At 39.1% G+C, this 25,254-nt stretch overlaps 3 protein-coding genes and 1 long non-coding RNA gene across 5 annotated transcripts; all 4 read right to left on the minus strand.

The window, feature by feature from the left end:
- Window positions 1-401: 401 nt before the first annotated feature.
- Window positions 402-2,077, minus strand: LOC131721043 (uncharacterized). Its single transcript, XR_009319829.1, has 2 exons — window positions 1,973-2,077; window positions 402-1,882 (listed from the first exon to the last, which is right to left on the minus strand). It is a non-coding gene; the product is annotated as an uncharacterized LOC131721043 (long non-coding RNA).
- Window positions 2,078-2,247: 170 nt separating this feature from the next.
- Window positions 2,248-5,764, minus strand: LOC117401377 (procathepsin L-like). Its single transcript, XM_059013933.1, has 7 exons — window positions 5,726-5,764; window positions 4,279-4,419; window positions 3,826-3,948; window positions 3,392-3,541; window positions 2,879-3,100; window positions 2,351-2,510; window positions 2,248-2,255 (listed from the first exon to the last, which is right to left on the minus strand). The coding sequence occupies exons 2-7, from the start codon at window positions 4,408-4,410 to the stop codon at window positions 2,248-2,250; spliced, it is 795 nt and encodes a 264-aa protein (XP_058869916.1). The 5' UTR covers window positions 4,411-4,419; window positions 5,726-5,764.
- A 2,461-nt stretch (window positions 5,765-8,225) lies between these two features.
- Window positions 8,226-13,446, minus strand: LOC117428941 (procathepsin L-like). 2 transcript variants are annotated; one of them, XM_059014038.1, is made up of 8 exons: window positions 13,375-13,446; window positions 12,629-12,769; window positions 12,172-12,294; window positions 11,737-11,886; window positions 11,226-11,450; window positions 10,219-10,378; window positions 9,786-9,888; window positions 8,226-9,704 (listed from the first exon to the last, which is right to left on the minus strand). In XM_059014038.1, exons 2-8 carry the CDS (start codon window positions 12,758-12,760, stop codon window positions 9,605-9,607), a joined length of 993 nt encoding a protein of 330 aa, XP_058870021.1. In that variant the 5' UTR covers window positions 12,761-12,769; window positions 13,375-13,446; the 3' UTR covers window positions 8,226-9,604. The 2 variants fall into 2 exon arrangements, with proteins under 2 accessions (XP_058870021.1, XP_058870020.1); XM_059014037.1 differs by having other exon boundaries at window positions 12,172-12,297.
- A 3,194-nt stretch (window positions 13,447-16,640) lies between these two features.
- Window positions 16,641-19,377, minus strand: LOC131721044 (procathepsin L-like). Its single transcript, XM_059014039.1, has 7 exons — window positions 19,245-19,377; window positions 18,792-18,914; window positions 18,358-18,507; window positions 17,847-18,071; window positions 17,237-17,396; window positions 16,831-16,933; window positions 16,641-16,740 (listed from the first exon to the last, which is right to left on the minus strand). The coding sequence occupies exons 1-7, from the start codon at window positions 19,374-19,376 to the stop codon at window positions 16,641-16,643; spliced, it is 993 nt and encodes a 330-aa protein (XP_058870022.1). The 5' UTR covers window position 19,377.
- Window positions 19,378-25,254: the final 5,877 nt, after the last annotated feature.

Raw genomic sequence — 25,254 nt, forward strand, 5'->3', positions numbered from 1 at the left:
TATATACAAATATACACACACACATCATCAGTCTGCAAACCTGCTGTCAGCTTTTCGATAAAGTGTTTAACATGGTGTTGTTCTGTTTATCAATTACTTCTAATTTGAAATACTTATTTTCAGATTGATTTGCATCCCTTTGGATATCTAGTTCTGGTTCTGTTTTCAAATCTAACATTATATATATATACGTGCATTATTCTCGATGTTTGTTTCATCTTAGATCATTGTTTGCCATGCTTACTAACTATTCCAGTGAATACTTGCTTCTGAAAAGACTCCTTGAGGCTGACTGTGGTGGGAGAGTGAGGTGGGAAGCATTCTGTATCAGTGCTGTGCAATGCAGGTTTGTTACAGTCCTGTGATTTATGATTGTAAATAAAGATACCAGAAACAGCAAAGAATGCTAATAGCTTTATTGAAAGAAATACAGAAAGCGCATCATAATTAACATTGAATTTCCTGCACATCAACACTGCACTCAGAATTAGAGGATTTATCCTCCCGCTTTACAATGTAAGAGTTTGATTAATTGAAACACAGTGAGTAAACCAAGCCTGTGTGGTAAACGGAAAGGTTTCACAATGCTCTATAAGACAAGGGTTACAGAAGAACAGGGCATGATCAATACGTTTCAGCCTGTTCCACAAACCCCAAATCACACTTGTCTTGTTTATATGAAGATATTTAGGCTCAGTTTGCAGGAGGCTGGCTAGCTATACTATTTCAATGGGAGAGTGTAAGTGGTAAGAGGCTGGAACAAGCTGCACTGCTCTGACTTTGGTGTCTAATACTACAATACTGATACGCAAGATTGTATTTGGGAATTACCCGTCTGAAAAGGGAAAACACAGTAGTTCATGTAATCTCCTGTTTGACACGTAGCCAACACAGTTTCTTTACAGCGTTTGGATGTGATCCTACCCTCTAGACTGAGCAGGTGTGGGGTGCAAAGAAATCTGTCCATTGGTGAGCATTTACTGCCCCCTTACGTTTTTAAGATATTTACAATCATTCTCAGGGACACGTGTTGCAATTACTCAGATACTGCGTTTTATGTATTTGCTTTCACCTGAGTTCAGGAGCTGCCTTTCAGTTCTGGTTTCCTGATGTGTAACACAGGCTAGATCAGCCGGTCTTTATAGAAGTAACAGCAAGTCACCTGGATTCTTTTGTAATGATGGCAGTACACTAGCTGTGCACTAGATGGTGCTGTCGCGTACTAATTTAAAGACACTGGCTGATCCAGCTAACATGATGTCTATAGCAAGCATCTAGAACTGAGAGTAGCTCCTTAAACTTTTTTTAATTTTTTATATTCTGTATTTGAGTAATTGCTCTAAGAAACACTCAGCATAGTTGCAATCATCACAGAAACATAAGGGGACGTTTAAAAACATGTAAAATGTCATTTGAAGTGAATTGCTTTTTAGGTTTTCAGCAGACAGAGAGAGAGCACACTTTACCATGCAATCCAATGCATTCCAGAGCACATGGCAATATAACAAGCAAAAGAGTGACAAGAAGGGTACAGTGAATGCGACAGTGGGCACTGCTTAGAAAGCTAGTGCATTCACAACTGAAGCCGATTGGTGCAAGTACATTATCTCACGTTATCTGATCTTCTACATAAGTGGCTTAAATGGTACTTAATTTCCAGAACATCAAATTCATTGATCAAGTACTTGCACTACAGAAGAATGGGTTTATCCAGTACTTTGTTCTTATGCAGCGTGCACATTCATACCCTTTATTTGTCCTTCTTTGCTTCACAGTCTGGTATCAGACGACAGGATACACACCATGGTCGGCTATCCCACAATGGTTTTGCTTATCCTTTGCCAGTCGCATATATCCATCTTCACCCCAGCCCTCTCCGTGGCTGTAAATAAAAATTCATTCATTCATTCATTTATACGCTGTTTACAAATATCTCCTTGAGGTGGCAGTAAACTGGGTAAATTTTACTGACCTGTTTTTCAAAATCCAGAATTTGTTCCCATCAGAATCTCCATACCCCACAACCAGGACTGCGTGGTTAGCTTTCCTTGTGCATTCACGATCATAGTAAATGCCTAGGGAATAGGATAAACTCAGTAAGATACAAGTTAACCTGAACATAGGACTCTGCTTTAATTGTAACGTTAAGTTTAAACCCTCAGTAATAAAAAAAGCAGATGAATGTTAAATTAAGTGCAATTATACGGTCTTCAGAGCCACATTAGCAAAGCAGTACTTTCCCTGGAGTCAGAAAACTATTGTTAGAGACACGACACAGAACAACGATAGCAACAGCAGAAAGAGAATTGATGGGCATGTGAGACTATTTGCCCTGTAAAGAGAAAGTCACCTGACTTGTAGAGCTTGAAGGAACGGTGCATAGTATCGATAGCCACAGAGACAGGTCCAATTCTGGCCACAGCATCCTGCAGAGCTCGTTCGTTCTGGTTCACTGCAGTATAGCCAGAACAGCGGGCTACTTTACGAGCATTGGTGTTGCATGTCCCGTCCTAGCAGACAGGAGAACAGCATCAGATCAGGTGAGCATTATACCAAACCCTAGTCCCCAGGTGCTAGTAGCATGCAGTATCAGACATCACGTTTTGAACTGAAAATTACATTTTCGTTAGCTGTAATTACTTTAAATGAAATACTGAGAATGTTCCGTTATACAAAAAAGCTGTTAGTATAATAGGATCATGTTAAGAGTTTGTATTTGAGTGTGCATCACATTGTTTTGTTAGGGTCTGATTGACATGTATAGTTTATTCAGGAATCTGTTTGGGGGGGTCTTTGGTATTAATGTGCTCCACTGCATTTGATCAGCATTTTGTAAATAGATTAGGTTCAGTTGCTTTACATCCCTCAGAGAACCTACCTTGGCACGGTAGGGGTAGCTTGCCTCAGAGGCAATCCCGTTATCCTTCACATATTCAAAGGATATGTTCATGAACCCTCTATTACAGCCATTGTTCCCATACGGTTTGGAGCAGTCGACCAGGTCCTGTTCACTCAGTGACACAAGTCGGCCTGTCTTCTTGAAATGTTGTCCCTCAAGGGCTCCCGTAGCAGAAAAGGCCCAGCAGGATTCACATTTAGTCTGGGAGGAGACAAACAGATTTAAATGAATGCAGCTAGTATGTTTGGTAATATGACAATTCATCCCAGTTGTACGACAATTGAAAGGGGTTGTGAATGATCACTGTTGTGAGGACCTTCAGAGATGCTATGACATCACCCATCTGATACCCCCTCTCACACATGGAGGTTGTATGGGGTTGACTAGTCATGTCAAGACACTTTTGCTTAAAGCTAAGCTCATTGAGTCTCTTCAGATGCAGCTGACCCCTGTATGAAGTGCCTGAGGTTAGATAAAAATGTAGTTAGGTACCCCCTGGTCCTTCACACGGGTGACGTAACCTTTGTCTCGCCAGTCAATCGATGTTGGAGGCACAGGGCTGCCGGTCGAGTTAAACACAGGCAGCTTCCTCAGGGCAGGATCCGGGCGGAAACCATTCATCTTATTGAACTCCTGGTCGGTCTGAAGGAATAAAACAGCCAGTTAATAAAGGAGATGTGCAGGAAACCCAAATAGCATGGCTCATACTGTATTTATTCTCTTTGTACTACATTCACTAATAATATTTGCATAGCACATTGTGCCATCTGGTGACAAAACAATGTAATAGCAGTTTCAAAGAATAGATTTGGCCACATTTAACTGGATAACGGATCTCAAAACTATATGCGTTCTCCTCATGATCCCTAATACAAAGAGCCAATGCACAGGGTAGTCGCTCTAGGGAATCCCTATGGGTGTGGTACCAGATCTCCGAAGTGGTTCATCCCCAGCTTGTAGGAGTGTTTCCCTGCAGCGTGCTCCTGGTTGTGCTGCTCGATGAAACGCCAGTTGTCTTCCCAAACCATCCTCCTGTAGCTCTCGGTCTCCTACAGACCAAGGAAGCAACATCAGAACTCAGGAATCAAATAACCGACCACCCCTAACTAGAGGCACAATCAGAAAGCAAATTCCTAACCGTATAGGGCAGATAATAATCAATGCATTGAGAAGACTTTATTGTTAAAAACAAAAAATCAAATGTGTAAGCAACACCAGAACGCAGGTATCTTGTTATGTTATTTAGGTAGATTCCCTGGTGCTGGAAAATGCTCTAAGAAAATCCAGCTGTGGCTTATAGATTGATCAAATGAACTTTCCTCAGAGTGAAAACTAGCCGAAGGGTTTGTTGAACTCGTATCAGAGCTTCAGTGCTGTACCTCTGAATACTGCTTCCCGTGCAGCCCCTTCCACTCCTGCCAGGGGTCCTCGAGCGCGGGGTCCTTCAAAAACGAGGAGGCTGCAGCCACAGCGGTGACCACGGCAACCAGGAACACCACGAACACCTGCATCGTCTGGAACTGGAGAAGGAGCACAAGTCACTCATAGCGCGCACACACACAACATGGCAAAACTAGACACGAGAAATACATAAATATTAAAATAAATGATTGAATGAACCTTCCTTAGAGTGAAAACTAGACAAAGCATTTGTATTACTTTATAATCCTGCACAAAAGCAAATGGTTAGTACTTGCATCGTCTGTAGCTGTAAAAGGAGCACAAACGCCCATTGAATTAGCTTATTCCTGATCAAAGAAAAATGTTTTGCAAAACCCTGAATACAATCTTTAATAACTCATGAGTTAATGTGTACTAAAGTCTAGAATGTGCTGCATTAAAGAAACACATTCATATATTTTGCAATTAGGAGCATATCTTTAAACATACATAGAACCATAATTCAGTAATTAAATAGGGATTCTGTAATGTTTCGATATGCAAACATATTGGTTCAGTATAAGAATGGTGCTTTTTAACCCTCTGTTGCAAGATCCTTATTTTACAAGACAGGTCCTCAAAGTCGTGTGGACACGGGCACGTTTGTGTTGAACCCCAAGTCATGGCCATGGTCATTTCTTTCTCTTGACATTTAAATACAGTACATATACCGAAATGTTAAATAAAATCACATTAAAATACAGATTTATCAAATGCCACAAAAGCATAGATCTAGATTAGTATATTGTATAGTCTTATATATTGTTCCTCTACTAATACAGCAGTACTACAGTATTACGGGTAACACTTTAAAATAATGAATTCTGGCTGAATCCCACAGGAATAACACCGGAATATCTTATGCATTTCCTCTGAGTTCTGAAGTAATTCATTTTGAATTCAGCCCTGTTAATTCATGTGGATTGTTGATCACATGTATAAGGCATGCATTTATGCTGAATTAACACTTCTCACAATGCCCTGGTGGGCAAGTAAGAGTAAGTTATACTGTACATATGACCAGCCTCATTTGTTACAAAGGAACATGGAATATACACAGGTAATTAAATCCACACAGGCTGAATTCAAAATGAATTAGTTCCGAGCTCAGAGGAAGTGCAGAAGATATTCCGGTGGGATTCAGCCAGAATGCATTGTGAACTTGCATCCATTATTTTCAAGTGTTACTGTATGTAAGCTGCTGTCAGGGGCACCACGCTCTGGTGCTGTTCTAAGACTGTTCTAATGCATTCTGTTGCACAATAAGCTCTGTCAAATGCAAACCTGCTTCCGCTACTAATACTTATAACACAGAACGAGAGCTGAGTCCTAAAACACTTAAAAGCCACCCCTTACAGTTCTGTGAAGATGTTAGGTTATACTTACCGGTAGTCAGTACTGTAGGAACCTGAGCTGGGTCTGGACAGTGACTCCAGTGCAAGCCTCTGTGCATGCCTCTTATATACAGAACTCTTGGTGACTTCGAATAGGGGGGCGCCAATCGGTTTAGCCCCATCAATAATCATTTGTTGCCATATAAGGATTTAATGAAGACTTTTATGACCAGGATGCTACAGGCTAATAATTAACACACAACTGTGTAAAAGAGTTCTATACTATACACTGTTGATACTGTGGGATATTAAGATTCAATGAAGTACATGCCATTGACTCTACTGGTTACTGAATCAACTATATTTAATAATGAAAATGTGCATTTCCTATGCTGTTTAACCAATGCAAAAGCTACTGTTTTATTAAATCAGCTGCTTTATGGGATCCAAATGACGATGCACAAACATGATCACATTATGAGGATTCATCCCTGTATCTGCTGCCCCTGAACCCACTATTAGGTATGGAAGTTTACTGTAGTTTGCAATATTATTAAATAAACACCAAACTTAAGTACAGACCAGCATTCACTGTAACTGTGTTGTTAATTCAGAAATGATTTGGAAATTATAATAATGCATTAATGCAGGAATGCCTGCACAGTGATTAAAGGGCCAGTTAGATTCAATTATTGTGGTTGACATAAAACTTGTAAAAATCTTGAGTGCTTTAATCTTTTTCTTTTGTTTTGTTTTAAGAGAGCATTCGTACCTTGCAATGTGGTTTTAAAAGTTTGAGTCACATTGTTCTTTGAAGCTCATACCATAAACCTTTGGTGGTCTGCAAAGTTGATTCTCAGAAACATCTTTTCCTCGGTGTGGGTTTTTATGCACCTGCAACACTATAGATCTTAGGTGCATGAACTACAGATAGCTTAGCTAATTAGGTTTGGAAAGACCTTTTTTTTTTTTTTTACAACCAGCATTCTACAAGCTAAGAATAAATACACAACTAGGTAAAGAGTTGTTCCCCCATAAGAACATGCTATACACTCATACATTCTTACTATCATATAGCACCAGTTAGGGTTTGATAGTTCAGAATGAAATCCTATATTATACACTCAATATCTTATACTAAACAAAGTCAGTAACACTTTAAAATAAGTGTCTGTAATTCCAATGTAACTAACACATGATTTCCTCCGGATTTCAAATGAAATTCCTATTGAATTCAAAAGTCACAAGTCCTTAGCCAAGTTTCAGTACAATTGGACTAGCGGTTCTCTAGATATCAAACTATAGTGTAACATACGTTATCAATTTATGGATATGTGTTCCAGAGAAAGCCCAAAGAACTTAAACAAAGCAATGACCTCTATCACAATTTTAAGAGGCTGTTCATGCCTTGGGATGTGGTCACAGTTCTCTTCTTTGTAAAGACAATTTTTGGTATGGGTTTTTATGCAGGTGTAACAACATGCAACTTAGCTACATGTAGTTAGTTCAGCTAATTCGGGTTGTAAAGACAATTCTTAGAAACATTTTTTTTTTTTCGGTATCAGTTTTATGTAGTGAGGCTCAAACCACAGAGAGCTTAATATTCCCTGCTGCATATTCCTGTTGGCAGTGTTGCAGTGTTGCAGGCTATCTACGTGACCGTACCACACATATGTATATTGTTGGTGTGCACTGTATTGGTTTTGTTTCAAATATTCCTGAACTGGGAAGCTTCATTTTTGTTTAATTCTTGTTTTTGCTGTAGCCTCTTTGAGGCTGGCTTGGGAATAACCCAGCGCTGAACTGCATCTGCTGTGTGTGTGATACCTCCTCGCTCGTGTGGTCAGCTTAGCTAGCCCAATATGTACGTTAGTTGAACCTGCAGTTGCACTGAAACCTAATGGACCACAGACCCCCGTCCCCCTTGCAAGAACAAAAGTGTGGTCAGCGTTCAGGAAATAAAAACACTGACACCTGTCATTTACTTTGAACATGATGTGTAACAGCAGGGATCCTGGTGTTTATGATGAAAATGGTGCCATATCATATATAGCAACAGTATACAAGTGCTGGTTAGCACTGGAATGTACACAAGTAACAACATTGATTCATATACAGAATACACAATCATGTACCACTGTGTATGTGTTATATACAAATATACACACACACATCATCAGTCTGCAAACCTGCTGTCAGCTTTTCGATAAAGTGTTTAACATGGTGTTGTTCTGTTTATCAATTACTTCTAATTTGAAATACTTATTTTCAGATTGATTTGCATCCCTTTGGATATCTAGTTCTGGTTCTGTTTTCAAATCTAACATTATATATATATATACGTGCATTATTCTCTATGTTTGTTTCATCTTAGATCATTGTTTGCCATGCTTACTAACTATTCCAGCGAATACTTGCTTCTGAAAAGACTCCTTGATGCTGACTGTGGTGGGAGAGTGAGGTGGGATGCATTCTGTATCAGTGCTGTGCAATGCAGGTTTGTTACAGTTCTATGATTTATGATTGTAAATAAAGATACCAGAAACAGCAAAGAATGCTGATAGCTTTATTGAAAGAAATACAGAAAGCGCATCATAATTAACATTGAATTTCCTGCACATTAACACTGCACTCAGAATTAGAGGATTTATCCTCCCGCTTTACAATGTAAGAGTTTGATTAATTGAAACGCAGTGAGTAAACCAAGCCTGTGTGGTAAACAGAAAGGTTTCACAATGCTCTATAAGACAAGAGTTACAGAAGAACAGGGCATGATCAATACGTTTCAGCCTGTTCCACAAACCCCAAATCACACTCGTCTTGTTTATATGAAGATATTTAGGCTCAATTTGCAGGAGGTTGACTAGCTATACTATTTCAATGGGAGAGTGTAAGTGGTAAGAGGCTGGAACAAGCTGCACTGCTCTGACTTTGGTGTCTAATACTACAATACTGATACGCAAGATTGTATTTGGGAATTACCCGTCTGAAAGGGGAAAACACAGTAGTTCATGTTGGCTCCTGTTTGACACGTAGCCAACACAGATTCTTTGCAGCGTTTGGATGTGATCCTACCCTCTAGACTGAGCAGGTGTGGGGTGCAAAGAAATCTATCCATTGGTGAGCATTTACTGCCCCCTTACGTTTTTAAGATATTTACAATCATTCTCAGGGACACGTGTTGCAATTACTCAGATACTGTGTTTTATTTATTTGCTTTCACCTGAGTTCAGGAGCTGCCTTTCAGTTCTGGTTTCCTGATGTGTAACACAGGCTAGATCAGCCGGTCTTTATAGGAGTAACAGCAAGTCACCTGGATTCTTTTGTAATGATGGCAATACACTAGCTGTGCACTAGATGGTGCTGTCGCGTACTAATTTAAAGACACTGGCTGATCCAGCTAACATGATGTCTATAGCAAGCACCTAGAACTGAGAGTAGCTCCTTAAACTTTTTTAATTTTTTTATTCTGTATTTGAGTAATTGCTCTAAGAAACACTCAGCATAGTTGCAATCATCACAGAAACATAAGGGGACGTTTAAAAACATGTAAAATGTCATTTGAAGCGAATTGCTTTTTAGGTTTTCAGCAGACAGAGAGAGAGCACACTTTACCATGCAATCCAATGCATTCCAGAGCACATGGCAATATAACAAGCAAAAGAGTGACAAGAAGGGTACAGTGAATGCGACAGTGGGCACTGCTTAGAAAGCTAGTGCATTCACAACTGAAGCTGATTGGTGCAAGTACATTATCTCACGTTATCTGATCTTCTACATAAGTGGCTTAAATGGTACTTAATTTCCAGAACATCAAATTCATTGATCAAGTACTTGCACTACAGAAGAATGGGTTTATCCAGTACTTTGTTCTTATGCAGCATGCACATTCATACCCTTTATTTGTCCTTCTTTGCTTCACAGTCTGGTATCAGACGACAGGATACACACCATGGTCGGCTATCCCACATTGGTTTTGCTCATCCTTTGCCAGCCGCAAATATCCACCTTCACCCCAGCACTCTCCGTAGCTGTAAATAAAATTTCATTAATTCATTAATACGTTAAATACAAATATCTCCTTGAGGTGGCAGTAAACGAATTTTACTGACCTGTTTTTCAAAATCCAGAATTTTTTCCCAGCAGAATCTCCATAACCCACAACCAGGACTGCGTGGTTAGCATTCCATATCCTTTTGGTCTCATAGTAAATGCCTAGGGAATAGGATAAACTCAGTAAGACACAAGTTAACCTGAACAAAACTCTGCTTTAATTGTAACGTTAAGTTTAAACCCTCAGTAATAAAAAAAAGCAGATGAATGTTAAATGAAGTGCAGTTATACGGTCTTCAGAGCCACATTATGAAAGCAGTACTTTCCCTGGAGTCAGAAAACACAGACACGGCCAAACAACACAGCCAGTAAAATAGAGAAATATGAGCTAACCTCATTATTGTTAGAGGCACGACTCAGAACAACGATAGCAACAGCAGAAAGAGAATTGATGGGCATGTGAGATTATTTGTCCTGTAAAGAGAAAGTCACCTGACTTGTAGAACTGGAAAGAACAGTGAGAAGCATCGATAGCCACAGAGACAGGTCCAATGCTGGCCACAGCATCCTGCAGAGCTCGTTCGCTCTTCTTCACTGCAGTATAGCCAGAACAGTTGGCTACTTTACGAGCATTGGTTGTGCATGGCCCGTCCTAGCAGACAGGAGAACAGCATCAGATCAAGTGAGCATTATACCAAACCCTAGTCCCCAGGTGCTAGTAGCATGCAGTATCAGACATCACGTTTTGAACTGAAAAATACATTTTATGGAACTATTTTGTTAGCTACAATTACTTTAAATGAAATACTGAGAATGTTCCGTTATACAAAAAAGCTGTTAGTATAATAGGATCATGTTAAGAGTTTGTATTTGAGTGTGCATCACATTGTTTTGTTAGGGTCTGATTGACACATTTATTAATCCCTTTCGGTTTTTAATTCCAGTTCAAGACAAACATGTGCCAATGGGATTGTGACATATATTTAGGGTATAAATGAAATTTATAATTAAAGTTCGGGAGGAGGGTCAGACACCAATCTCCGCGTCACCAAATTGAATCATTCAATTTACACATTAGCTAATTTAAATTGTTAGCACTATAAATACCCTCTTCATTTACCTCTCAGTTGCGTTTTGATTTCATCGTAACCCACCACCTCCCCATCTCCACCTTTCTTAATAAGTTTTTATGTTTTATCAATGGGGGTCTCAGCCTCGTCCAGTTGGCCAGGCAGCGAACCCTCAAACCAAGTTAGGTTTGATGCCAAATGAATGTGTATATACAGCATACTTTCTGTTAAATCGCATACTCCGCATTCTCTACAATAAATATTTGTACCAAAACATTTTGTGATTGGTGTTTGTCCCGAACTACTGAAGTATAGTTTATTCAGGAATCTGTTTGGGGGAGTCTTTGGTATTAATGTGCTCCACTGCATTTGATCAGCATTTTGTAAATAGATTAGGTTCAGTTGCTTTACATCCCTCAGAGAACCTACCTTGGCACGGTAGGGGTAGCTTTCCTCAGAGGCAATCCCGTTTTTCTTCACATATTCAAAGGATGTGTTCATGAATCCGTTATTACAACCACTGTTCCCATACTCTTCGTTATTGGTGCAGTCCACCAGGTTCTGTTCACTCAGTGACACCAGCTGGCGTGTCTTCTTGAAATGTTGTCCCTCAAGGGCTCCCGTAGCAGAAAAGGCCCAGCAGGAGGCACATGCCTGTGAGGAGACAAACAGATTTAAATGAATGCAGCTAGTATGTTTGGTAATATGACAATGCATCCCAGTTGTACGACAATTGAAAGGGGTTGTGAATGATCACTGTTGTGAGGACCTTCAGAGATGCTATGACATCACCCATCTGATACCCCCTCTCACACATGGAGGTTGTATGGTGTTGACTAGTCATGTCTGGACACTTTTGCTTAGAGCTCATTGAGTCTCTTCAGATGCAGCTGACCCCTGTATGAAGTGCCTGAGGTTAGATAAAAATGTAGTTAGATACCCCCTGGTTCTTCACACGGGTGACGTAACCTTTGACTCGCCAGTCAATCGATTTTGGAGGCACAGGGCTGCCGGTCGAGTTAAACACAGGCAGCTTCCTCAGGGCAGGATCCGGGCGGAAACCATTCATCTTATTGAACTCCTGGTTGGTCTGAAGGAATAAAACAGCCAGTTAATAAAGGAGATGTGCAGGGAACCCAAACAGCATGGCTCATACTGTATTTATTCTCTTTGTACTACATTCACTAATAATATTTGCATAGCACATTGTGCCATCTGGTGACAAAACAATGTAATTGCAGTTTCTTAAGAATGGATTTGGCCACATGTAACAGGATAACGATTCTCAAAACTGTATGTGTTCTCCTCATGATCCCTAATACAAAGAGCCAATGCACAGGGTAGTCTCTCTAGGGAATCCCTATGGGTGTGGTACCAGATCTCCGAAGTGGTTCATCCCCAGCTTGTAGGAGTGTTTCCCTGCAGCGTGCTCCTGGTTGTGCTGCTCGATGAAACGCCAGTTGTCTTCCCAAACCATCCTCCTGTAGCTCTCGGTCTCCTCCTACAGACCAAGGAAGCAACATCAGAACTCAGGAATCAAATAACCGACCACCACCTAACTAGAGGCACAATCAGAAAGCAAATTCCTAACCGTATAGGACAGGTAATAATCAATGCATTGAGAAGACTTTATTGTTAAAAACAAGAAATCAAATGTGTAAGCAACACCAGAACGCAGGTATCTTGTTATGTTATTTAGGTAGATTCCCTGGTGCTGAAAAATGCTCTAAGAAAATCCAGCTGTGGCTTATAGATTGATCAAATGAACTTTCCTCAGAGTGAAAACTAGCCGAAGGGTTTGTTGAACTCGTATCAGAGCTTCAGTGCTGTACCTCTGAATACTGCTTCCCGTGCAGCCCCTTCCACTCCTGCCAGGGGTCCTCGAGCGCGGGGTCCTTCGAGAACAAGGAGGCTGCAGCCACAGCGGTCACCACGGCAACCAGGAACACCACGAACACCTGCATCGTCTGGAACTGGAAAAGGAGCACAAGTCACTCATAGCGCGCACACACACAACATGGCAAAACTAGACACAAGAAATACATAAATATTAAAATAAACTTCGATCGAATGACCTTTTCTCATAGTGAAAACTACCTAAAGTGTTTATTTACTTAAGTGCAGTATTACTTTATAATCCTCCACAGAAGCAAATGCTTACTGTTTGCATTGTCTGTAACAGTAAAATGAGCACAAATTCCCATTGAAGTATCTTATTCCTGATTGTAGATTTAAAAAAAAAAACTAAGTTTCAAAAACTATTGTCCTGCTATCTACAAACATATACATATAAATTGTTCTTTTAGTTTTGGTTATCTGATCTGTAGGACATCATAGCTAGGTAGGGGAAAGACAATACTGGAACATACATAATGCTACATTTCAAATATTCTATTTTGCTATTTATATCATGCATTCTTGCTCTCCATATGGGCTTGAATATACATTTTAAAAATAGTGTAAAATAGCCTTTTTTCCATGTCTACCATACAAACCATAATAACAGGGTGGCATGAAGCCTGAAAAATAAATCCTAATATAAAAACTAAAAAGTTTTGAAATGTTAGGTGTTACTTACCAGTTGCTGGTATTGTAGTAATATGAGTTGGGTGAGGACAGTGACTCCAGGTCTTTATCTGGTGCCTTATATACTCTTGGTAACTTCTCATAGTGGGCATGCAGGAGTTCCCATTGGTCTACAAAGCTGATGTCTGCGTGTGGGTTTATCTCGGGTACATCATCTTATAAGAATCATTTTTTTGCCATATAAGGATGTTATCAGAGCTTGTGCACAAAGTACGCTGCAGACAACAGGTTAAGACAGATCAATATACAAGAGTGTGCACTGTGCCCAGAATAACTGTAGCACACATTATTACAATATATTGATAGAGTGTAGCATTTTATTGACTGAAGTTTTATACCTAGTTTACTGGGCCTGCCCTGTAGTCTGTATATATATATATATATATATATATATATATATATATATATATATATATATATATATTTATATATAAATATATATATATATATATATATATATATATATATATATATATATATATATATATATATGCTTATCACAAATATGCACGCATGATCTAGTGATGAGCTCACTCGAAATGGTTGCAGAAACCGTAATAAAGTCAGGGTGCAACTATGAAAACGCAATTTGAATTGACTTATTATTTTTTAAAGTAACCTCATGTCTTTATTTTTTATCTATATAAATTTGCCTTTTATCAGTATAGCATCAATACATAACAATTGTAATACAGTATGTTCAACACGGCATGTTATTTTTTTTATGTCATTTAACAGACGTTTTTATCCAAAGCGACTTACAGAGTAAACTATACATCAACACCTGCTGCAGAGTCACTTACAATAGGACCTCGATTTAACATCTCATCCAAAGGACGGAGGACAAGGAGGTTAAGTGACAGTGAGCCAGTGGCTGAGTTGGGATTGAACTGGGAACCTCCTGGTAACGAGCCCCTTTCTCTAATCACTGGACCACCAAGCCTCCTTGGGCCTATAAAGTGGCTCAGTTGTGTACTGCCAGCAACTTGATGAGCAATAACGTCTATAAAGACCCTGGCTGATCTGTCCTGGGTTACATGCATCTCAAGCAGACAATTAGAATATGAAAGCAGCTTCTATACAAAGTAAAAAAATAACAAACATAGTATTTGATACGATTGCTAAAAAATTCATGAAGAATGAATGCAAGCAATACAAAAGAAGGGCAAATAAAAAGAAAAGTTGAAAATGTAATTCATAGGTCCTTGTCGTTTAAAGAATTACCAGCATGCGTTTTATCTTTAACTTGTGTGGTTTGAAAACAGTCCGAGTCACGTATCTTGTATCTTTTATCACTCTTGGTGTTTGATAACAATCATGCAGTGCTCTGATATGCTGATATGTAGGCTAGTCAATTCTCAGAAACAGTTTCCATATTTGTTCACATCAAGGTTATTAATACCCACTGTGTCTGGTAAGTGTGGGACAATGTATATCTTTTAATTTTGAATGTGGATTAAATAGGGAGTACAAATTAAATTATTTTCTTACCCATGTATCACAGGGGTGGAAATACGACAGGGATTCGCTCCAGTGTGCAGGCAACAAGCTCACATGTTTCTTATTAGACTTCTAGTAAAACAAGGAATGGATCAAACTGCTACACAACAGGAGTCTTATTTCCATCCCTGTATCAAACATGTGATTTGGTTTCCAATTCTTATGTTGCTTCCATTTTTCATTATACCCCTGACACTTTTTCTTAGGTTAAGTTCAGCATGGCTCATAGCAATACTTTCTCTACTGAAGACCATTCAAACATGCTTCAAGTTACTTCCCCATAAGGTATTTTTTCATCACTTCTGGTTCATTGCACCAACCTGGATTAAATTAAAACTCTGTTTATTGCTAAACTAGGATTAGTTCATCTGGGATTATGCTTTAATCACAGTTACATTGTATCACAAAAATGTAAACCAGGATGAGTAAATCTTGGATTAAGAAATGTTTCATCTTGGATTCATTTTACACAAGGATTAAATATAAAACCTGGGGTGAAAGTTTTGTGCAACATGATTCAAATATAACCCCTGATTGAATCTGGGTTAGTGGTTAATCCAGATTGGTGGAATCGGCCCTAAAGGTAGTAATTTGCCTGCGTAGTGATGGGCTAGTTGAGTTCATTGCTGCTGCAGATAAAATCAATGAGATCAAACAGTCAAAGAAAAAGCTTCAGTGAAAAAGTTTTTGCTCAAAAGAGCCAACTTCATCTTTATATACTCTGCTTTCCTATTAAAAGATATATCACAGAAACATCTTTCTTTTACTTTACATATATCTAGAGAAACACTGCGATGCCCCTTGCAAAAAGACTTCATTCAGCAGAGGTTAGAGACAGCATCAGAGTCATACAGCAAAATTTCTAAAAACCTGATTTGGGTCACTAAGTATATGGCTTTCAAAGAGTTGAGATGAAATGAGTCATGTCTTCACTGGTTGACACTTTAAAAATATAAATCAAGTGATGTGGTTACATTAATCAGGCTTTTAGAATCCTTTTTGCAACCTGAAAATCTTGCTGTCTGTGTCAGCCTACATGGCTGTCTATCACAATCTGGGGGTAATTAGATCGACTGATCTGTCTGTAAGTCAAACCTTTTTTTCACACACTTTCATGTTCGGTGGGTTCGTTTATTTCAGAGGTGGTGGTGGTCACTGACGTTCTTGTTTACTTCGTCATGTGGTGAATGATCTTCTTTTAAAATCAACATGCTCTGCAGTTCTGTTTTGAATGAGTCTGCTATTCATACCACAGCTCTTAGATTTCCCATATAATTTATAGTGGTTACAAGTCATGCAGCGTTTGCTGATAGCCCAAGACCTGATATCTGATGTGCCTATATGTGTACCATATTCAGTATTGATAGTTTCTTTACAATATATATATATATATATATATATATATATGCAGTAGTACTAAGCAGTAACGTTTCAATGCAGATAGCATTAAAAGTGTTGCGGATTCTAGTATACAGTATAACTGTTTTTGTATTCATTTCTATAGAGTGAATTATGTTCTCATTTTAGTACTTGTGAGATAAACAGAATACTCCATTGGTTCTGTGTTAGTTTCACTCAGTGGTGGAATACCTACAGCACTATGCGGACCTTCATAGCCTATAGAAATGATCCTTAAGAACATAAGAACATAAGAAAGTTTACAAACTTGCTCGTTTGGCTGTTAGTAGCTTATTGATCCCAGAATCTCCTCAAGCAGCTTCTTGAAGGATCCCAGGGTGTCAGCTTCACAGTCCAGTATCAGACGACAGGATACACACCATCGTTGGCTATCCCACAGTGGTTTCCCATATCCTTTGCCAGTCGCATATATCCATCTTCACCCCAGTCCTCTCCGTGGCTGTAAATAAAAATTCATTCATTCATTCATTTATACGTTGTTTACAAATATCTCCTTGAGGTGGCAGTAAACTGGGTAAATTTTACTGACCTGTTTTTCAAAATCCAGAATTTTTTCCCATCAGAATCTCCATACGCCACAACCAGGACTGCGTGGTTAGCATTGCTTGTGCATTCAGGCTCATAGTAAATGCCTTGGGAATAGGATAAACTCAGTAAGATACAAGTTAACCTGAACATAGGACTCTGCTTTAATTGTAACGTTAAGTTTAAACCCTCAGTAATAAAAAAAGCAGATGAATGTTAAATGAAGTGCAGTCATACGGTCTTCAGAGCCACATTAGGAAAGCACACAGCCAAACAACAAAAGCCAGTATGATAGAGAAATATGAGCTAACCTCACTATTGTTAGAGACACGACTCAGAACAACGATAGCAACAGCAGAAAGAGAATTGATGGGCATGTGAGACTATTTGCCCTGTAAAGAGAAAGTCACCTGACTTGTAGAACTGGAAAGAACAGTGAGAAGCATCGATAGCCACAGAGACAGGTCCAATGCTGGCCACAGCATCCTGCAGAGCTCGTTCGTTCTTCTTCACTGCAGTATAGCTAGAACAGTGGGCTACTTTACGAGCATTGGTGTTGCATGTCCCGTCCTAGCAGACAGGAGAACAGCATCAGATCAGGTGAGCATTATACCAAACCCTAGTCCCCAGGTGCTAGTAGCATGCAGTATCAGACATCACGTTTTCAACTGAAAATTACATTTTCGTTAGCTATAATTACTTTAAATGAAATACTGAGAATGTTCCGTTATACAAAAAAGCTGTTAGTATAATACGATCATGTTAAGAGTTTGTATTTAAGTGTGCATCACATTGTTTAGTTAGGGTCTGATTGACACATTTATTAATCACTTTGGGTTTTTAATTCCAGTTCAAGACAAACATGTGCCAATGGGAGTGTGAAATATATTTAGGGTATAAGTATAGTTTATTCAGGAATCTGTTTGGGGGAGTCTTTGGTATTAATGTGCTCCGCTGCATTTGATCAGCATTTTGTAAATAGATTAGGTTCAGTTGCTTTACATCCCTCAGAGAACCTACCTTGGCACGGTAGGGGTAGCTTTCCTCAGAGGCAATCCCGTTTTTCTTCACATATTCAAAGGATGTGTTCATGAATCCGTTATTACAACCACTGTTCCCATACTCTTCGTTATTGGTGCAGTCCACCAGGTTCTGTTCACTCAGTGACACCAGCTGGCGTGTCTTCTTGAAATGTTGTCCCTCAAGGGCTCCCGTAGCAGAAAAGGCCCAGCAGGAGGCACATGCCTGTGAGGAGACAAACAGATTTAAATGAATGCAGCTAGTATGTTTGGTAATATGACAATGCATCCCAGTTGTACGACAATTGAAAGGGGTTGTGAATGATCACTGTTGTGAGGACCTTCAGAGATGCTATGACATCACCCATCTGATACCCCCTCTCACACATGGAGGTTGTATGGGGTTGACTAGTCATGTCAAGACACTTTTGCTTAGAGCTCATTGAGTCACTTCAGATGCAGCTGACCCCTGTATGAAGTGCCTGAGGTTAGATAAAAATGTAGTTAGGTACCCCCTGGTCCTTCACACGGGTGACGTAACCTTTGTCTCGCCAGTCAATCGATGTTGGAGGCACAGGGCTGCCGGTCGAGTTAAACACAGGCAGCTTCCTCAGGGCAGGATCCGGGCGGAAACCATTCATCTTATTGAACTCCTGGTCGGTCTGAAGGAATAAAACAGCCAGTTAATAAAGGAGATGTGCAGGAAACCCAAATAGCATGGCTCATACTGTATTTATTCTCTTTGTACTACATTCACTAATAATATTTGCATAGCACATTGTGCCATCTGGTGACAAAACAATGTAATAGCAGTTTCAAAGAATAGATTTGGCCACATTTAACTGGATAACGGATCTCAAAACTATATGCGTTCTCCTCATGATCCCTAATACAAAGAGCCAATGCACAGGGTAGTCGCTCTAGGGAATCCCTATGGGTGTGGTACCAGATCTCCGAAGTGGTTCGTCCCCAGCTTGTAGGAGTGTTTCCCTGCAGCGTGCTCCTGGTTGTGCTGCTCGATGAAACGCCAGTTGTCTTCCCAAACCATCCTCTTGTAGCTCTCGGTCTCCTACAGACCAAGGAAGCAACATCAGAACTCAGGAATCAAATAACCGACCACCCCTAACTAGAGGCACAATCAGAAAGCAAATTCCTAACCGTATAGGGCAGATAATAATCAATGCATTGAGAAGACTTTATTGTTAAAAACAAAAAATCAAATGTGTAAGCAACACCAGAACGCAGGTATCTTGTTATGTTATTTAGGTAGATTCCCTGGTGCTGGAAAATGCTCTAAGAAAATCCAGCTGTGGCTTATAGATTGATCAAATGAACTTTCCTCAGAGTGAAAACTAGCCGAAGGGTTTGATGAACTCGTATCAGAGCTTCAGTGCTGTACCTCTGAATACTGCTTCCCGTGCAGCCCCTTCCACTCCTGCCAGGGGTCCTCGAGCGCGGGGTCCTTCAAAAACGAGGAGGCTGCAGCCACAGCGGTGACCACGGCAACCAGGAACACCACGAACACCTGCATCGTCTGGAACTGGAGAAGGAGCACAAGCCACTCATAGCGCGCACACACACAACATGGCAAAACTAGACACGAGAAATACATAAATATTAAAATAAATGATTGAATGAACCTTCCTTAGAGTGAAAACTAGACAAAGCATTTGTATTACTTTATAATCCTGCACAAAAGCAAATGGTTAGTACTTGCATCGTCTGTAGCTGTAAAAGGAGCACAAACGCCCATTGAATTAGCTTATTCCTGATCAAAGAAAAATGTTTTGCAAAACCCTGAATACAATCTTTAATAACTCATGAGTTAATGTGTACTAAAGTCTAGAATGTGCTGCATTAAAGAAACACATTCATATATTTTGCAATTAGGAGCATATCTTTAAACATACATAGAACCATAATTCAGTAATTAAATAGGGATTCTGTAATGTTTCGATATGCAAACATATTGGTTCAGTATAAGAATGGTGCTTTTTAACCCTCTGTTGCAAGATCCTTATTTTACAAGACAGGTCCTCAAAGTCGTGTGGACACGGGCACGTTTGTGTTGAACCCCAAGTCATGGCCATGGTCATTTCTTTCTCTTGACATTTAAATACAGTACATATACCGAAATGTTAAATAAAATCACATTAAAATACAGATTTATCAAATGCCACAAAAGCATAGATCTAGATTAGTATATTGTATAGTCTTATATATTGTTCCTCTACTAATACATCAGTACTACAGTATTACGGGTAACACTTTAAAATAATGAATTCTGGCTGAATCCCACAGGAATAACACCGGAATATCTTATGCATTTCCTCTGAGTTCTGAAGTAATTCATTTTGAATTCAGCCCTGTTAATTCATGTGGATTGTTGATCACATGTATAAGGCATGCATTTATGCTGAATTAACACTTCTCACAATGCCCTGGTGGGCAAGTAAGAGTAAGTTATACTGTACATGTGACCAGCCTCATTTGTTACAAAGGAACATGGAATATACACAGGTAATTAAATCCACACAGGCTGAATTCAAAATGAATTAGTTCCGAGCTCAGAGGAAGTGCAGAAGATATTCCGGTGGGATTCAGCCAGAATGCATTGTGAACTTGCATCCATTATTTTCAAGTGTTACTGTATGTAAGCTGCTGTCAGGGGCACCACGCTCTGGTGCTGTTCTAAGACTGTTCTAATGCATTCTGTTGCACAATAAGCTCTGTCAAATCCAAACCTGCTTCAGCTACTAATACTTATAACACAGAACGAGAGCTGAGTCCTAAAACACTTAAAAGCCACCCCTTACAGTTCTGTGAAGATGTTAAGTTATACTTACCGGTAGTCAGTACTGTAGGAACCTGAGCTGGGTCTGGACAGTGACTCCAGTGCAAGCCTCTGTGCATGCCTCTTATATACAGAACTCTTGGTGACTTCGAATAGGGGGGCGCCAATCGGTTTAGCCCCATCAATAATCATTTGTTGCCATATAAGGATTTAATGAAGACTTTTATGACCAGGATGCTACAGGCTAAGAATTAACACACAACTGTGTAAAAGAGTTCTATACTATACACTGTTGATACTGTGGGATATTAAGATTCAATGAAGTACATGCCATTGACTCTACTGGTTACTGAATCAACTATATTTAATAATGAAAATGTGCATTTCCTATGCTGTTTAACCAATGCAAAAGCTACTGTTTTATTAAATCAGCTGCTTTATGGGATCCAAATGACGATGCACAAACATGATCACATTATGAGGATTCATCCCTGTATCTGCTGCCCCTGAACCCACTATTAGGTATGGCAGTTTACTGTAGTTCACAATATTGTTCAACACCAAACTTCAGTACAGACCAGCATTCACTGTAACTGTGTTGTTAATTCAGAAATGATTTGTAAATTATAATAATGCATTAATGCAGGAATGCCTGCACAGCAATAAAAGGGCCAGTTAGATTCAATTATTGTGGTTGACATAAAACTTGCAAAACTCTTGAAAACTTTAATCTTTTCTTTTGTTTGGTTTTAAGAGAGCATTCCTACCTTGCAATGTGGTTTTAAAAGTTTGAGTCACATTGTCATTTTGTTTGAAACTCATACCATAAACCTTCTGTAAACCTTCTGGTCTGTAAAGGCGATTTTCAGAAACATCTTATCTTCGGTGTGGGTTTTTATGCATTGAGGTTCACAGCCCACATTGGCAAATGCAACACTATAGATCTTAGGTGCATGAACTACAGTTAGCTTAGCTAATTAGGTTCGGAAAGACAATTCTCTGAATTTTTTTATTTTTTTAATTTTTTTTTCAACCAGCATTCTACAAGCTAAGAATGAATACACAACTAGGTAAAGAGTTGTTCCCCCATAAGAACATGCTATACACTCATACATTCTTACTATCATATAGCACCATTTAGGGTTTGATAGTTCAGAATGAAATCCTATATTATACACTCAATATCTCATACTAAACAAAGTCAGTAACACTTTAAAATAAGTGTCTGTAATTCCAATGTAACTAACACATGATTTCCTCCGGATTTCAAATGAAATTCCTATTGAATTCAAAAGTCACAAGTCCTTAGCCAAGTTTCAGTACAATTGGACTAGTGGTTCTCTAGATATCAAACTATAATGTAACATACGTTATCAATTTACGGATATGTGTTCCAGAGAAAGCCCAAAGAACTTAAACAAAGCAATGACCTCTATCACAATTTTAAGAGGCTGTTCATGCCTTGGGATGTGGTCACAGTTCTCTTCTTTGTAAAGACAATTTTCGGTATGGGTTTTTATGCAGGTGTAACAACATGCAACTTAGCTACATGTAGTTAGTTCAGCTAATTCGGGTTGTAAAGACAATTCTCAGAAACATTTTTTTTTTTTTCAGTATCAGTTTTATGTAGTGAGGCTCAAACAACAGAGAGCTTAATACAGACGTGGTCAAATTTGTTGGTACCCTTACAGCTCATTGAAATAATGCTTCATTCCTCCTGAAAAGTGATGAAATTAAAAACTATTTTATCATGTATACTTGCATGCCTTTGGTATGTCATAGAATAAAGCAAAGAAGCTGTGAAAAGAGATGAATTATTGCTTATTCTACAAAGATATTCTAAAATGGCCTGGACACATTTGTTGGTACCCCTTAGAAAAGATAATAAATAATTGGATTATAGTGATATTTCAAACTAATTAGTTTCTTTAATTAGTATCACACATGTCTCCAGTCTTGTAATCAGTCATTCAGCCTATTTAAATGGAGAAAAGTAGTCACTGTGCTGTTTGGTATCATTGTGTGCACCACACTGAACATGGACCAGAGAAAGCAAAGGAGAGAGTTGTCTGAGGAGATCAGAAAGAAAATAATAGACAAGCATGGTAAAGGTAAAGGCTACAAGACCATCTCCAAGCAGCTTGATGTTCCTGTGACAACAGTTGCAAATATTATTAAGAAGTTTAAGGTCCATGGAACTGTAGCCAACCTCCCTGGGCGCGGCCGCAAGAGGAAAATCGACCCCAGATTGAACAGAAGGATAGTGTGAATGGTAGAAAAAGAACCAAGGATAACTGCCAAAGAGATACAAGCTGAACTCCAAGGTGAAGGTACGTCTGTTTCTGATCGCACCATCCGTCGCTTTTTGAGTGAAAGTGGGCTCCATGGAAGAAGACCCAGGAGGACTCCACTTTTGAAAGAAAAACATAAAAAAAGCCAGACTGGAATTTGCTAAAATGCATATTGACAAGCCACAATCCTTCTGGGAGAATGTCCTTTGGACAGATGAGTCAAAACTGGAGCTTTTTGGCAAGTCACATCAGCTCTATGTTCACAGACGAAAAAATGAAGCTTTCAAAGAAAAGAACACCATACCTACAGTGAAACATGGAGGAGGCTCGGTTATGTTTTGGGGCTGCTTTGCTGCGCCTGGCACAGGGTGCCTTGAATCTGTGCAGAGCACAATGAAATCTCAAGACTATCAAGGCATTCTGGAGCGAAACGTACTGCCCAGTGTCAGAAAGCTCTGTCTCAGTCGCAGGTCATGGGTCCCCAACAGGATAATGACCCAAAACACACAACTAAAAGCACCCAAGAATGGATAAGAACAAAACATTGGACTATTCTGAAGTGGCCTTCTATGAGTCCTGATCTGAATCCTATCAAACATCTATGGAAAGAGCTGAAACTTGCAGTCTGGAGAAGGCACCCATCAAACCTGAGACAGCTGGAGCAGTTTGCTCAGGAAGAGTGGGCCAAACTACCTGTTAAAAGGTGCAGAAATCTCATTGAAAGCTACAGAAAACGTTTGATTGCAGTGATTGCCTCTAAAGGTTGTGCAACAAAATATTAGGTTAGCGGTCCCATCATTTTTGTCCATGCCATTTTCATTTGTTTTATTATTTATAATATTATGGTGAATAAAAAATCAAAAGCAAAGTCTGATTTCTATTAAATATGGAATAAACAATGGTGGATGCCAATTACTTTTGTCAGTTTCAAGTTATTTCAGAGAAAATTGTGCATTCTTCGTTTTTTGTGGAGGGGTACCAACAAATTTGAGCACGTCTGTATATGCTTATCACAAATAAAAAGTTTACTTTGAATCTTCATACTGTAGTAGTTGCCTAGATCAGCCATCATGTCTTTATAATAGTAAGAGTCAGCATGATCTAGTGATGAGCTCACTCAAATGGTTGCAGAAACCTTAATAACTATGAAAACGCAATTTGAATTGACTTATTATTTTTTAAAGTAACCTCATGTCTTTATTTTTTATCTATATAAATTTGCCTTTTATCAGTATAGCATCAATACATAACAATTGTAATACAGTATGTTCAACACGGCATGTTATTTTTTTATGTCATTTAACAGACGTTTTTATCCAAAGCGACTTACAGAGTAAACTATACATCAACACATGCTGCAGAGTCACTTACAATAGGACCTCGATTTAACATCTCATCCGAAGGACGGAGGACAAGGAGGTTAAGTGACAGTGAGCCAGTGGCTGAGTTGGGATTGAACTGGGAACCTCCTGGTAACGAGCCCCTTTCTCTAATCACTGGACCACCAAGCCTCCTTGGGCCTATAAAGTGGCTCAGTTGTGTACTGCCAGCAACTTGATGAGCAATAACGTCTATAAAGACCCTGGCTGATCTGTCCTGGGTTACATGCATCTCAAGCAGACAACTAGAATATGAAAGCAGCTTCTATACAAAGTAAAAAAATAACAAACATAGTATTTGATACGATTGCTAAAAAATTCATGAAGAATGAATGCAAGCAATACAAAAGAAGGGCAAATAAAAAGAAAAGTTGAAAATGTAATTCATAGGTCCTTGTCGTTTAAAGAATTACCAGCATGCGTTTTATCTTTAACTTGTGTGGTTTGAAAACAGTCCGAGTCACGTATCTTGTATCTTTTATCACTCTTGGTGTTTGATAACAATCATGCAGTGCTCTGATATGCTGATATGTAGGCTAGTCAATTCTCAGAAACAGTTTCCATATTTGTTCACATCAAGGTTATTAATACCCACTGTGTCTGGTAAGTGTGGAACAATGTATATCTTTTAATTTTGAATGTGGATTAAATAGGGAGTACAAATTAAATTATTTTCTTACCCATGTATCACAGGGGTGGAAATACGACAGGGATTCGCTCCAGTGTGCAGGCAACAAGCTCACATGTTTCTTATTAGACTTCTAGTAAAACAAGGAATGGATCAAACTGCTACACAACAGGAGTCTTATTTCCATCCCTGTATCAAACATGTGATTTGGTTTCCAATTCTTATGTTGCTTCCATTTTTCATTATACCCCAGACACTTTTTCTTAGGTTAAGTTCAGCATGGCTCATAGCAATACTTTCTCTACTGAAGACCATTC

Source organism: Acipenser ruthenus, chromosome 47 (assembly GCF_902713425.1).
Source record: "Acipenser ruthenus chromosome 47, fAciRut3.2 maternal haplotype, whole genome shotgun sequence".
NCBI lineage: Eukaryota > Metazoa > Chordata > Actinopteri > Acipenseriformes > Acipenseridae > Acipenser > Acipenser ruthenus.